Here is a 13898-nt window from a genome sequence, read left to right as displayed (position 1 = left end):
TCTCCCATTTCTCCCTGCCTGCATTACACAACTCTTGGTTTTTATCTTTATTTTAATGGGCTGACTCTGTGTGCACTCTTCATAGAGTGACTCAAACTATTTCAAGAAGGAAGCTGGTTAAGACAGTAGGGAGTGGATAACCGAGAATTGGGATTTGAAGGTACTTAAGTTTGGCCTAATGACAACCAAGGAATCTTTAAGGAAGTTTAAGGAGAGATCTTGGAAACATGGCCCCTCTAGTTTTTAAGAACGCCATATCTCCACCTATCCCCGCTACATTTCAAATCCAGGGCGAGCCAAACCAGGTATTAGAGGCTTAAACAGCTCATGAGAGGAACATGTTAAAGAATCATTGTAAGTGGGAAATCTTCCTCTTTGTGCGAGGAATTGTAGTATCTGATCTCATTCATGGAAAATGTCTACTTTTCACCTGAGGTTTTTTAATTTCACTTTTAATTTTAAGATAATTATAGATTCACATGGAGTTGTAAGAACTAACACAGAGAGAACCCCGTACCATTTACACAGCTTCTCCCAATAGCAATAAATTGCAAAACTATAGTCCAATATCACTACTGGGATATTAACACTGATACAGTCAAACAGAGAACATTTCCATCACCACCAAGATCCCTCATGTGGCCCTTCTACAGCTACGCTTACTTCCCTCCCCTCCTTCCTGTACCCTCTTTAGCCCTTGGAAACCATTATCTCTTCTCCATTTTTACGCTGGTGTCATTTCAAGAATGTTTTAATTAGAATGTAGCCTTTGATATTGGCTTTTTTCATTCAGCATAATTCTCTGAAGATTCACCCATGTTGTCACATGTATCAACAACAGTTTATTCATTTTTACTGCTGAGTACTATTCCATGGTATAGACATACAACAACTTATGTAATCTTTCAACCACTGAAGGACATGGAGGCTGATTCCAGATTTAGCTATTACATATAAAGCCCCTATGGACATCTGTGTGTAGGCTTTTGTGCGAACATGAGTTTTGTTTTGTTTTTCTCTAGAGGATGAAGTTTTGGAGGCACCTTATTACAGCCTGGCAAAAGTGGAAATCTAGGGGCCTCACTCAACCTTTGCTGGTGGGGTAGGAGTGAGGCCACAGTTTAATCTGTGTTATTTGCCTGTAAAAGAAGGTTATTATGTAAAGGTTTTCTGTCTAGCTAGGTTGTCCTTTTCCTGGTCCTTGGCTAGAAAAAGCAGACTTTTGTTGAATTTTTGGTTTTGGGTTGTTTTGTTGTTTCTTTTCTTTTTTTTTTTTTTTTTGTCTGAGCTCTTTGGTATCCCTGGTTTCTGGTTTCTCCAGCCCCAAGTCTGGAATGTATGAGGCCAAAAAAAAGCCTGGGAACTGACCAACGCATCATTCCTTCAGTCCCCAAATCCCTAACTGGTCTTTCTACTTTTCAGTTTTCTTGTGTTCGTTTTATGTATAATGTCCAAGTTTTTTAAAATTGTACTTAGGGGAATGAAGAAGAAAAATGTATTTACTACATCTTCCTGGAAGTGGAAGTGTTTTGACATCCTTTTTTTTTTTTTTTTTTTTTTTTTTGCGGTACGCGGGCCTCTCACTGTTGTGGCCTCTCACGTTGCGGAGCACAAGCTCCGGACACGCAGGCTCAGCGACCATGGCTCACGGGCCCAGCCGCTCCGCGGCATGTGGGATCTTCCCGGACCGGGGCACGAACCCGTGTCCCCTGCATCGGCAGGCAGACTCTCAACCACTGCACCACCAGGGAAGCCCTTGACATCCTTTTAAACATGGATTAATGTCTCATAAAATCAGTAAAGGCTTCATATATTATCATTTTCATCTACTTCACTGATTGACCCCTATGAAGACATAATAAAGATATAAAAATGATATAAATGAATCCTTTTTAACATCAAGATATATTACACGTTTCCAAAGCTTCACAAAATCTCAGCTACATGACTGACCTATTGTTACTCCATCTGTTTCAACTTTAGTTTGCATTAACATGGAGCTTTGGTGGGATAGGTAATTTACTATGAAGAAAACTGTCTTTTGTAGTAAAATTTGAAAGTCCAGTAAATTCAAGACACTGGTGAATTCAAAACACTGTGGATATATTTACTTGCAAGATTTTTTTCATAAGAACACTGAACTGAACATGAGGAACATGGCCTTATTATTCACATACTAATGAGTTTTTCTTTTAGGCAGCTCTCCATAATTAGCTAATAGCTGCAGGCTGTCAAAATTAAAATTAACTTAAGAAAATATCTTTACTTCAAACCTTGCTTCCTCTGACTTAATTTAAAACTATATTTAAAATTAGAAGATACCTTTTTTTAGACAACCACCTTAAGGAGATAATTAAATGATTAGAGTCCAATCTTTGAAAATTTGCAACTATTCAAGAATTGCAACAACTTTTAAAGATAATACACAATAAAGGATAAAAGAAAAAAATGCAGAGTAATTAAGAATAAAGCCGTAGAAGACAACCTCCAAAGTAATGTCAACATTTAGTACAGTTTATGAAAAAATAAGAAGCAGATATTTAGAAATGAATTTCATTTAATTAGAAAACCACAGTCTCATTTATTCTTGAGGCCTGTATTTCAACCTTTTACATCTATAAGAAAAATTAATTTAGAAATTTAACTGGATATTCTCCATCTTCTAAATACCATTTCCCCCCTAATGTCCAATAACTGTATGCTATGAGGCTATGTTAGCATGTTCTGAGAATCTATAAAATACACTTGAAATTTTGAACATTATTTTTAAGAACACTTTCAATACTGTCCAAATGGATTCCATATATTAGTAGTCAATTAAAAAGTGGGTCAGAAAGCACTGCAGCTAGAGCATACTGAACACAGGTAACTCACTTATCCATCTTCATTCCTTTATGTAACATTTATTTTCTGATCACCTCTTATGTGCCACATACTGTGTTGGATGCTAAAACACCAAATAGCTAGCAACCCTTATCACTGAAGAACTTATGCTACAAAATGAAAAAAAAACAAAAAACAAAAAAACTAGGCAACATAATCTGGAAGTACAACTTCAATTCCTAGAAATGAAACTTAATTGACTATGAGTCTATGTTCAAATCATTTGCCTGAATGAAACAGACACTTGCAGTATCTTTATCCCATTTTGCTGTTGTAGATAAAACTTTTAACCAAAGTTAAATGCTCCTAAGGACAATTTAACCAAAAGCAGTATATGGTGCCCTAACACTGAGGCCTACACCCCATTGGTTCTGTGCCACAGAATATGTAAGCACTACAAGATACATATAGTATATCTTCCTGACAAGTTAATTTTACTTTAAGATTTTGAGAGATAAAGTTACATAATTGTATCAATAAATATTGATAATTTGAGTGTGATATATATATATTAAAACTCATATGATTACATTAGACAAAAAGGCAAATTTCACATGAATTGTTAAGATTAAAAATGACACTTCAAAAAATCCCTTTTGTATGATCTACTTTGCTCATTTTGCTTCTTATTTAATCCAAAGGTTCTAGATTGTGTTTCTGGATGTTTTCCATAACCATCAAAGTCCACTGTTTGCAATGAAATTTTTGCAAATTGCAGTACTATAAGTAAGAAGTAAGGTCAGTGCACTGTCAATTTTGTATGCAGTATAAATCCCTACAAATTCATATATTTAAAGAAATGGCCGCATACGAGCTAAAGGTTACAAAAAGATAGTACAGGGAAGGAAAAACAGGAAATTATAAATCTTTGTATTAATTTCACTCTCAGGCCTGTCATGAAGGGAAAAGAAAAACACAGCAGAAATTGTATACGATAGACCACCGACACAGGGTAATGCAAAGAGAGGACATTAATAAATCATTAATAAATCTACAGCCAAGTCTCAGTGCATAAATCCTGGAAGAATATAACTTCCACAAAAACAATTATCAAAAGCGTATTACCAAGGGATGAGCTAAAGGCTCTTCAGACATAAAAAGCATGTCATATATTGCATTGTTTTACAAAACTAGAATGGCATCATTAACGTCGAAGGTAATCGAAAAAAAAATGACCTGTAGGCTAAATCTTCAACAGGTCAAACAATGACTGTTAATATGGAGTAAGGAAACTAGTTCAAAGTGATAGTTATAAAAAATATAGTACTTAGGGGCTTCCCTGGTGGCGCAGTGGTTGAAAGTCCGCCTGCCGATGCAGGGGACACGGGTTCGTGCCCCGGTCCGGGAGGGTCCCACGTGCCGCGGAGCGGCTGGGCCCGTGAGCCATGGCCGCTGAGCCTGCGCGTCCGGAGCCTGTGCTCCGCAACGGGAGAGGCCACAACAGTGAGAGGCCCGCATACCGCAAAAAAAAAAAAAAAAAAAATATATATATATAGTACTTAAATGAAGCATTAGTTATACATACGTATATATAGTGATTTCATATAATATTTACATAAACATACATTAAATGTGAATATGTATATCGAGTACTTATATATAGTACTTATAAGTACTTTTATTACTTCAGCAGTACTTACAACGTAGCTTTTGTCATAACATCTTGTGGGCTAATTTTTAATATACGCAAATATAAATGGTAAGAAAGGACTTCTTTTCCTGTTCTCCTGAGGTGATCACTTCCTCAGCTGTAGTTTAAATTATTACACACAGAGATGTTGCACACCATTTTATGTCTTCAGCCCAGATCTCACTTCTGGGATACAGATGCATACTTCTACCTGTCAACTACACACCATTTGGATTCTTCAAAAGCATCTAAAACTCCGCAACATTCAGAAGCAAATTCAAGTTCTCTGGCTATCCTCCCCACTATACCTTCAGACCACAGCAATGAATGGTAAAAACTTTCATCCCCGCATCAAAACAAAAATATCCGACTCATTTCTGGCACCTACACTTTCTCCCTTACCTCCCAGGTCAAGGCCATCATGAAGTCCTGCCATTCTTGTCTGCTCAATGTTACCTTCATCCATCTACCTCTCCGAATGTTCACTAACATTAACCTGGTCTAAGTGGCCAGATTCCCTGGTCTGGACCATCCCAGCTGTTCTAGTCAAATCCACTCTTACCAGCCACCTTTCCCGCTGTCACTTCTCTAGTACTGCACTGAAAGTGATCTTTTCAAAATGCAAACATTATTATTCACTGCCTGGCTGAAAACACATCAGTGACTGCCCTTTGTCCTTAGGATAATAAAACAAAATTCTTATGGTCCCTCAAGGCAACTCTGTCTCCAGCCTCATCTGCACTGGACAACCCCTCACTCACGGCACTCTAGCTGTGCAGGCCTCCCTTCAGTTCCTCAAACACACAGTGCCCCTTCCCACTGCAGGGCCTTGCGATGCTTTTTCTCAGCCTAGAAAACTCTCCCACTTCCTTACCTAGTCAACTACTGACCTTTCATTAGATCTAAGGACAGTGATTACTTCCTCAGGTAGCTTTCCTTCATGCCCCTTTATTATGTAATTTAACATTTATGAATGTGCTTCTATGATTAGTATCTGTTGTATCCACATCTGTAAGCTCCTTGAGGACAGGATGCGTCTGATTTTGCTCCACATTACATTTCTAGCACCTAGTAGAGTGTCTGGCACATAACAGGCATTCAAAATACTTGTTGAAAACATGAATGAGTGCAGAAAGGTAGGAGTGTAGTGAGCAATCAAAGAATGCCTACTCTACATTTCATGTACATTTTCCATTTAGTTTCCAAAAGCCCATGGTGCAGATGAAGAAGGTAAAGCTCAGAGAAATTAAAGGCTCTTGTTCAAGGTCACAAAGCTAATATGTCTCTTTACGCCATGTCCAGAATCCTTATGTGGTGAGCATTTGCTGTTTCTAATTGCCCAGCATCCATCCACCTTGCTCTGCTAATGGTACCTCTAATTTTCTTTGGAAAAAGAAGCCTTCCCCACTCTCATTCCATGTGGTTTTGGAAGGGCTAACCTAACCCCTGGTTCCAGTGAAAGTAACCTTAATTAATTAATTAACTAATTTAAAAATAGGAATATATGTGAGAGAGAGGGAGGGAAAGGAATTTGAAAACAAAAATTGACCATAGGGCTTCCCTGGTGGCACAGTGGTTAAGAATCCGCCTGCCAATGCAGGAGACACGGGTTCGAGCCCTGGTCCAGGAAGATCCCACATGCCGCGGAGCAACTAAGCCCGTGCGCCACAACTACTAAGCCTGCGCTCTGGAGCCCATGAGCCACAACAACTGAGGCCCGCACGCCTAGAGCCCTGCTCCGCAACAAGAGAAGACACTGCAATGAGAAGCCTGCGCACCACAATGAAGAGTAGCCCCCTCTCGCCACAACTAGAGAAAGTCCGTGTGCAGCAACAAAGACCCAACGCAGCCAAAAATAAATAAATTAATTTTTAAAAAATTGACCACAAATAATTTTAAAGAATGTACAATTCTTTTTATATGAAATTATGCTTGCTATTTATGTAACAAGATATATAACATGATAGTCATCAAAAATTAATGCTGATTACTTCAGAGTATAAGATTTAAGATTATTTTTTTAAATATATACTCTTTTAAGTTTTGTTTGACTTTTTGAAAATGAAGATATGCTATGTATACAACCAGGAAACAAAGCAAGAGTATTTTGGGGGGGGTAGGGGGAGGTAAAATAATTGGGAGATGCTGAGTATTTAGAGACCCTCATTTAGATAGAAAAGCACATTCAATACCTGGGATTCCACTATGGCTGCCCAAACTTCACTTAAGAGGTACTGTCCTTCTTCCCTTCTCAACTGTTGCTCAGCCAGGAAACATACACATTGAGCCAAGAGTCAATGTGGTTTCTGTGCAAGTTTTTTTTAATTCATTTTTTAAAGTTTTATTCTTGTCACCCTCAATCTCTTAATCATTTTTGTTGATTTTCTGCGAATTTTTAAGTGTTTCCCTACTCCTGTGTTTTCAACTAAAATTAGTAATTATATGTGAAAATGTATAGAAATTTAAATTTTCATTAGCATGCACAGGGCCAATTATAACTGAAGAAAAACCAAACAACTTTGGAAAGGAGCAAAATTTATTCTGATACACTGTGTCATGTAGATTAATTCATACTAATGACGATAAAATCTCTAAGATTATAAAAATAAACTAAAATTTACCTTAGAGAAGTAATGACTAAAATACTAGAAACTTAAGTCTGTGAAATCCAGTTCCTGGCATAATACCAGCCATATAGTAAGCATTTAACAAATGTTTGTTGACAAAATGAATTAATGTTTCAGTAAGTGTTAAAAACTCAAGACTATGAACAATCTTATTACAAAGCATAGTTTTGTATAGTGACTTTCCAAATTTTCCAGATAAAATTGACGGTTTTTTAGCTATTAAGAAAAGAGGGACCCATTTCTTACCAAGACGGTGTCCAGGGAACCAGATTTACTCTTCTGCCTTTTTAAACAACGAAAAAATAAAGGAAAAAAATATATGAAATAATAGTTTTCAAACATTGAACAATAAGCAGTGGAGGATGGTGATCCCTAAAGGAGGGCGTACAAATGAGGTGAGTCCTATGACGGTACCAGGTTACTGCCTGGAAATATTACCAGGATTTAGAGCAGGGAAAGGGAATGTGGATGAAGCCCCGTGGTCTTCCTGAGTTGACAAGATGGAATTGGGAGGCCAAGAGTCCTCAGGGCCGAGTAGCAAAGAGACCTACGGAGAGTTTCCCCCAGCCTGACACTGGGGAAAGAACCACTGGAAAGGAATAGGCATAACAACCCTCGGAATAATCACACAGACTAGGCATAGTTTGTTTCCAGCTGCCATAGTGGGAAAACTTCATAATTCACAGATTATAGAAGACAGATATTGCCTTAGGAATGGGGGAAAAAAATCAGCCCTAGATTAAAGACTTCACTGGACCTGCCAGGCAAAACTTGAAAGCAAACCTTGAAAGGATCAAACTCTTTCCAAGTAACTTAACTGTGTCCCAGATCAAAGCTCAAGAACTGATATTATATTACACACACATGAATATCCAGTGCCCACTTGAGGTGAAATCTAGAATGTCTGGAATCCAGTAAAAAATTACAGGCAAACAAAGAAGCAGGAATATATGTCCCAGAATGAGGAGAAAAATCCATCAATTGAAACAGATCCAGAAATGACACAGCTGATAGAATTTGTAGACAAGAGTATCATGAGAGTTATTATGAGTTGTTATAACTATATTTTATATGTTCAAGAACGTAGAGGAAAACATAAGCATTTTGAGGAGAAACGTGGAAGATATAAAAAGACCCAAATTGAATTTTCAAAGAGAAAAAATACAATGTCTAAGGAGAAAACATATAGAAATTATTTTAAGAATTTCTTGGCTATAAATATGAAGTTTAATCAATTTAAAGTGAAATCCTCCTACTGTATAACACAGGGAACTCTGCTCAATATTATGTAACAACCTATATGGGAAAAGAATTTGAAAAAGAATAGATACAGGTATATGTATAATTGAATCACTTTGCTGTACACCTGAAACTAACACAACATTGTTAATCAACTGTGCTCCAATATCAAATAAAAAGGTTAAAAAAAAAACTTTAACCCATTTCAAAAAAATTAATAAATAAATAATAAAATGAAATGTCCTTAAAATAACTGAGCCAGAGTATGTGGTAGGGACATATTTTCTTTTTGGTTTTCTACCTTTTATCCTACTACCCTGATTCTTGCCCCCAACAAAGAAACTAAATAAAACTTGCCTCATAAGCCCCTTAGAGCCTTATGGGGTGGAGAGGAACTGAAGGGTCTTTGTGGATCTGTGCTGCTTAAAGAAACTCTGAGGTGATGGTGTCTCCATTCTACCTGTTCACTGATCATTGTTTTGGCATCTCTTTCACTTAGAAGTATCTACCCTCCCTGCTTCCCGAGGCAAAATGGCATAATGGCTTCCAAGGAAAATGATTTGTGGGAGAGAAGAATGCAAAACATCAAATTATTATTTTCAAAATATTGTCCCAGTCATGTAATAACTGGATTACAGAGACCCTCCGTAATCAACTCTTCAACACAGGGGTATACCAGAACAACATTTTATAAACAGTTTACATTGGCGTCTACCACCTCCTATGGAGTGCTGCAGAGAATTCTCTCGTTTTTCTACTGACTGTGTATACAATGTATCAGCAGGAAAAATCCTGTTGTGGATTATCAAATAGCTACAATCAAAACCTCTGCTAGTGGTAAAGAATGGGATTCAGTAACATTTTGTTTGTTTACTTACCAAAATACTTCTTCCTTGAGAAATAAATTTAATTATGTTTTAATTGGTTCGAATTCAAGTTCATGCTCTCAGCACTGAAATTTCCTTTGCTAAAATATGTCACCTCATCCAAAGTTCACATGTTTCTTTAACGAATAAAGAAGATAACTCTGGAAGATTATGCCCTAAGATGTGAGATCCTTAGGGACACTGAACTATATTTTACTTCTAAGTTGTTTTCTTTTTATAGCATTTCACATCGAATCCAAGATTGTCCTATTGAAATATGTCTAAGAGAAAAATAAATATTTATGCAAATTTTATTGAGTTGTTTATGTTTTATGATAGATACATTTATGGAATAGGCTTTTGAAGAAAGAACTATTGTGATGCTCTTTGGCATCAAAACTTGAGTTTTGAGAATAATAGATGAGTTTGTCAGTTTTAGAACTTTTTCACATGGACAAAACAAAGATTTTCTTGTATTTTATAGCTAAATTTAAATAACACAGACTCTTTCTTTATTTCTTATAAGCCAATGATACAAATTAAAATGGAATTTGGCCTAAGTATAACATTTCAAAATGGTTAATATGGGCAATGAAACAGTTTTGGCTTCTTAAAATGTTTTGTAAATTAATGCTTTTATGGTTAAATCCCATTAACTAATGACCACAAGATTAAAGAAATGAGTGATAATTGACCTCTGTTTCACTCAGGCAAACTGCATTCTTCAGACTTAACTATTTATCTGGATCACAAAAATGATCATAAAATACACCTAAATAATCATAAAAATAAAGTTTAAACAAGCCATCAAGCAAAGTGTGTCCCACAATACTGTTTTTCAAATAAGTTAAACTCAACGAACATTTATAGAGCACTTAACAAGTGCAAAGCTTTGTGTAAAATCTAAAAGGGACACAGAGATGACAAAAGTATATTTCCTGTCACTGTGACCTTAGAATCTATTAAGTAAGACAGACATACAAATTATTAATGCTACTACAATGTAGAAATAATGAAGTTATACAGTGGAAATATTTATCGACAAGATTATATGTGTGAACTACTTTGATAAGTGTTTTTTATGAATTAATGTACTTGATTTCCAAACAATCCTAAGAAATAAGGACTCTTAATAGTCTTGTTTTATAGGTCCCTTGTTTTACAGGGACCCTGAGGCTTAGAGTTAAATGATCTGAGGTCAAGAAGTCAGAGGCAGGATTTGAATCAAGGCAGAGAGTTTGTAGAGATATGAATAAACTGCACAGGTAGCCAATACTGTTAAAGGAGAAAAGAGTAAGGTGTAGAATCTAATTACTATATAGATCTGAATTTAAATTGTGGCCCTGGGAATTCCCTGGCAGTCCAGTGGTTAGGACTCCTTGCTACCACTGCGGGGGCCTGGGGTTCGATCCCTGGTTGGGGAACTAAGATCCCACATGCTGCATGGCACATCCAAAATAAATAAATAAATAAATATTTTTAAAATAAAATAAATTGTGGCTGCGTTTTTTCCTAACTGTATAAACTGAGTAAATATTCAAATAAGCCTTTCTGAGGCTTACTGTCTGTAATTATGAAGTGAAGATTACCTTAGCTCTTCCATAAGGTTATTGTGGGAATTATACAGTTTAATATTTACAACAAGTCTAGGATATACTTGGCTCTCCCTCAAAAAATTATAATTATTTTTATCTTACAAAGGGTCTTATATAGGTTAGGAATAACAGTAACACCAAAATAACAGTGACAAACTCTCAAATGTGTATTTTCTAACGTAGAAGAAGACTAAGGCCAGAAAGTCCAGGGTTGGTGTGGCAACTCCATGAAGTCACCAGATACCCAGATTTTCCTATCTTTCTGCTCTACCATTTTTGATGTGTTGCTTCCAGATTTAAGGTGACCTCATGATTCAGAATGGATGCTGGAGTTCCAACCATCTCACCCACATTCCAGACAGCAGAAAGAAAAATAAGAGAAAGCTAAATGAGTCTGCCTCTAAGATCCCTTTAAAGAGTCTTCTTGGAAGTTTCTCATAACACATTTGCTCTTACATATCTAAACTGGATGGATACAATAGCCTCAAGCTACCTGGGAATTATTATTATTTTAAGTGGCCCTATGGTCACTTAAAGATTGTCATTCTGTTAGTAAGAAAGGAGAGAAGGGGTATTGGATTGACAACTGGCACCCTCTCATGACTCTGATGGCAACACATAAAGTAAAAATAATTTAGAAGATTGAGGAAAGAAAGCTAGATACAATTCTCAATTCCTGAATGCAAAGGAAGAGAATGCTGTACCCCATAAGTATGACCTTTGCATAAATAAATTACACAGCCCCCAAAGACAGCATCAGAGAGTAGAATTTTCTCATAGAATATGATAGTGGCATTCCCACAATATGGACTAAGTAAATTAGGTGACAACAGTCTTAGAATACAATTCGTAAGCAATGGACAGAAAAGAAAGCAAAATGAGAGTGAGTCAATAGGTTTTCAGTGGCCAACTCAGATAAACGCAAAAAGGGTAAACTATACCTTCTATTTGCTGTAATTAATCTTTTTGTCAATCATCCCTGCTTGATCTAGGTGTTTGGAAAAGGAAATGATAATTCCCAGGAATCATCATCATTCAAAGCTTCCAGCTTAGGCGGCTTCCCTGAGCAACATCAGAGGTAATTCCAGGAAGATGCAGCAGGGGGAGCCTATGGGACAGTAGGCCTGCTTGGAAGTCTCACTTGGCCTGCAATCCACCACCCCTTCCCCTAAGCGCCTATCTCAATCTTTGCAGCAATCCTGACCACTGAAGGAAATAGAATGGTCCCTACACAAGAGGTTCTAAAATCCCTGGAATTCTGGCTGACAGCATTGGGATAGAGTCCCATCTCCCTGTCAGGCTAGCTGTCAACCTTTGGCACAGTTACTCATTTTAAGTCTTGATCTACTCATTGTAAAGCTGGGATGATAGTACCTACCACATGGAGTTGTTTTGAGGATTAAGAGCTCGGTAGAGTACTTCATTTTAGCAAACACTCAATAAATATTAGCTATTCTGCACATTAGAGTCATATTGGATAATAGTGGAACCCTCTTACAAACTAAGTAACTTAAATTTCTAAGTCTCAATTTCTTGAGTATCTGGCACCTAGCAGGTTTTAAATAAAATGTAATGATTTTTGTGATAATTACAATATGTATTTAATTTTGAAATATATATCCACACATATACATATGTGTGTGTGTGTGTGTGTATATATATATATATATATAGAGAGAGAGAGAGAGAGAGAGAGAGAGAGAGAGAGACTAGTAATTGAATTTTCTCAATATGAGTTCTGGAACTTTTCCCTTACAGATTATTTAATTGCAACTGCATTTTATTATAATATACCAATAACTCATTTGATATATTTTCTTCCGTCTTCATACCCTCTCAAGTGATGATATAATAAGATATATTATTTAATAAGCAGACATGCATTTGACTTAGTCATAAACTAGTGTAATATAAGGTCCCTGCCTCTTAGATCTGACACAAACTGCTCTCTTTAAATGGTAACACAGAATGTTGAGATAAGTCTGGATGTGTAAGCTTACGTTTTGATTCCATTAGCGTGTGCACAACTCACTGTATTTAAGCTACAGTCTCAAAAGGGATCATCTTTTATCTGCCAAATCTTAAAGACTCCAGACTTCTGAATTCCAGAAATGAGTTCACTGACCCAAATATTTGGAAAGGGGGTAAATGCATTTTCCCCAAAACGGAATAAATCTACCATAGGAAAATTAGCCAGGGAGGGAAAGAGATTACTCTTGCAACAAGCATGGGTGGATTTATACACAGTGCATTAGTCAATGATGTACTTAATGTCTTGAGATAGCCAGAAAAGGTACAGTTGGGCCAGGACTCTGCACACCAAGAGTGTTAAGCAACTGTTTCCAGGACCCAAGTTCTTTGGGCTAAGTGTTGTTGGTTGAGACCAATGGTATGTTTTCATGGTAAACATCCAGATTTTAGGGAACTGTTTGAATTATTTTGCAGATAAATTATAAATCCAGAAGTTGATAACTTCTTCCAATACCAGTGAAAGTCTCCTACATTTAGGATATAATCCCTTCCTGTGCACTAAGTCTGAAAACAATTAGCCACCAGGTGACAGGTGGAATCTTCTAGAAGTGCTACTTTCTTACTACAGTCTTAGGTTACCTCAACATTGGAAGATATTATTCCCATTGCTTTAGTTCTGAAATGACATGTCCTAGTATCATCTGAATGCAAATATTCATGTGCCGTAGATCTCTTCAACCTCGTTATTTAATGGACATTCATGGTTCAAGTACTGCAGATGGAACACAGTTAACCTGGAAACCTGTCAGCTTTGTATTTCAAATCTTGACACTCCCACCGATTATGGGTTTCTCCCATGCCCCAGGCAACCACCCCCTTTCCTTTCCCTAAAGAAGGTTTTCATCAGGCATAGGTGGCTGTCAGAAGCAGGTATTTAATCCTAGTCTATTCATATATTATTTTTCCAAGAAAAAATTACATTATAATCCTTTGTTAAATAGCCTAATAACCGAAAAAATCATTTAAACAAATAATTGTGACATTTTTGATATAATAGGAAGAACACTGGGTTTGAGTTTAAAAAATT

At 36.7% G+C, this 13898-nt stretch overlaps 1 protein-coding gene across 1 annotated transcript in view; it reads left to right on the top strand.

The window, feature by feature from the left end:
• The first annotated feature begins 227 nt into the window (after positions 1-227).
• The window catches only part of LOC101339587 (uncharacterized), a 28383-nt gene continuing 14712 nt past the window's right edge, over positions 228-13898 (top strand). Inside the window, 2 exon segments of the mRNA XM_073795047.1 lie at positions 228-305; positions 11833-11918. Of these exon segments, the coding sequence (XP_073651148.1) occupies positions 228-305; positions 11833-11918 (164 nt within the window).

This window comes from Tursiops truncatus, chromosome 18 (genome assembly GCF_011762595.2).
Source record: "Tursiops truncatus isolate mTurTru1 chromosome 18, mTurTru1.mat.Y, whole genome shotgun sequence".
Taxonomy (NCBI): Eukaryota; Metazoa; Chordata; class Mammalia; order Artiodactyla; family Delphinidae; genus Tursiops; species Tursiops truncatus.
Note: the sequence above shows the minus strand (reverse complement) of the source record. Positions and strands in the feature narration are given on the sequence as shown.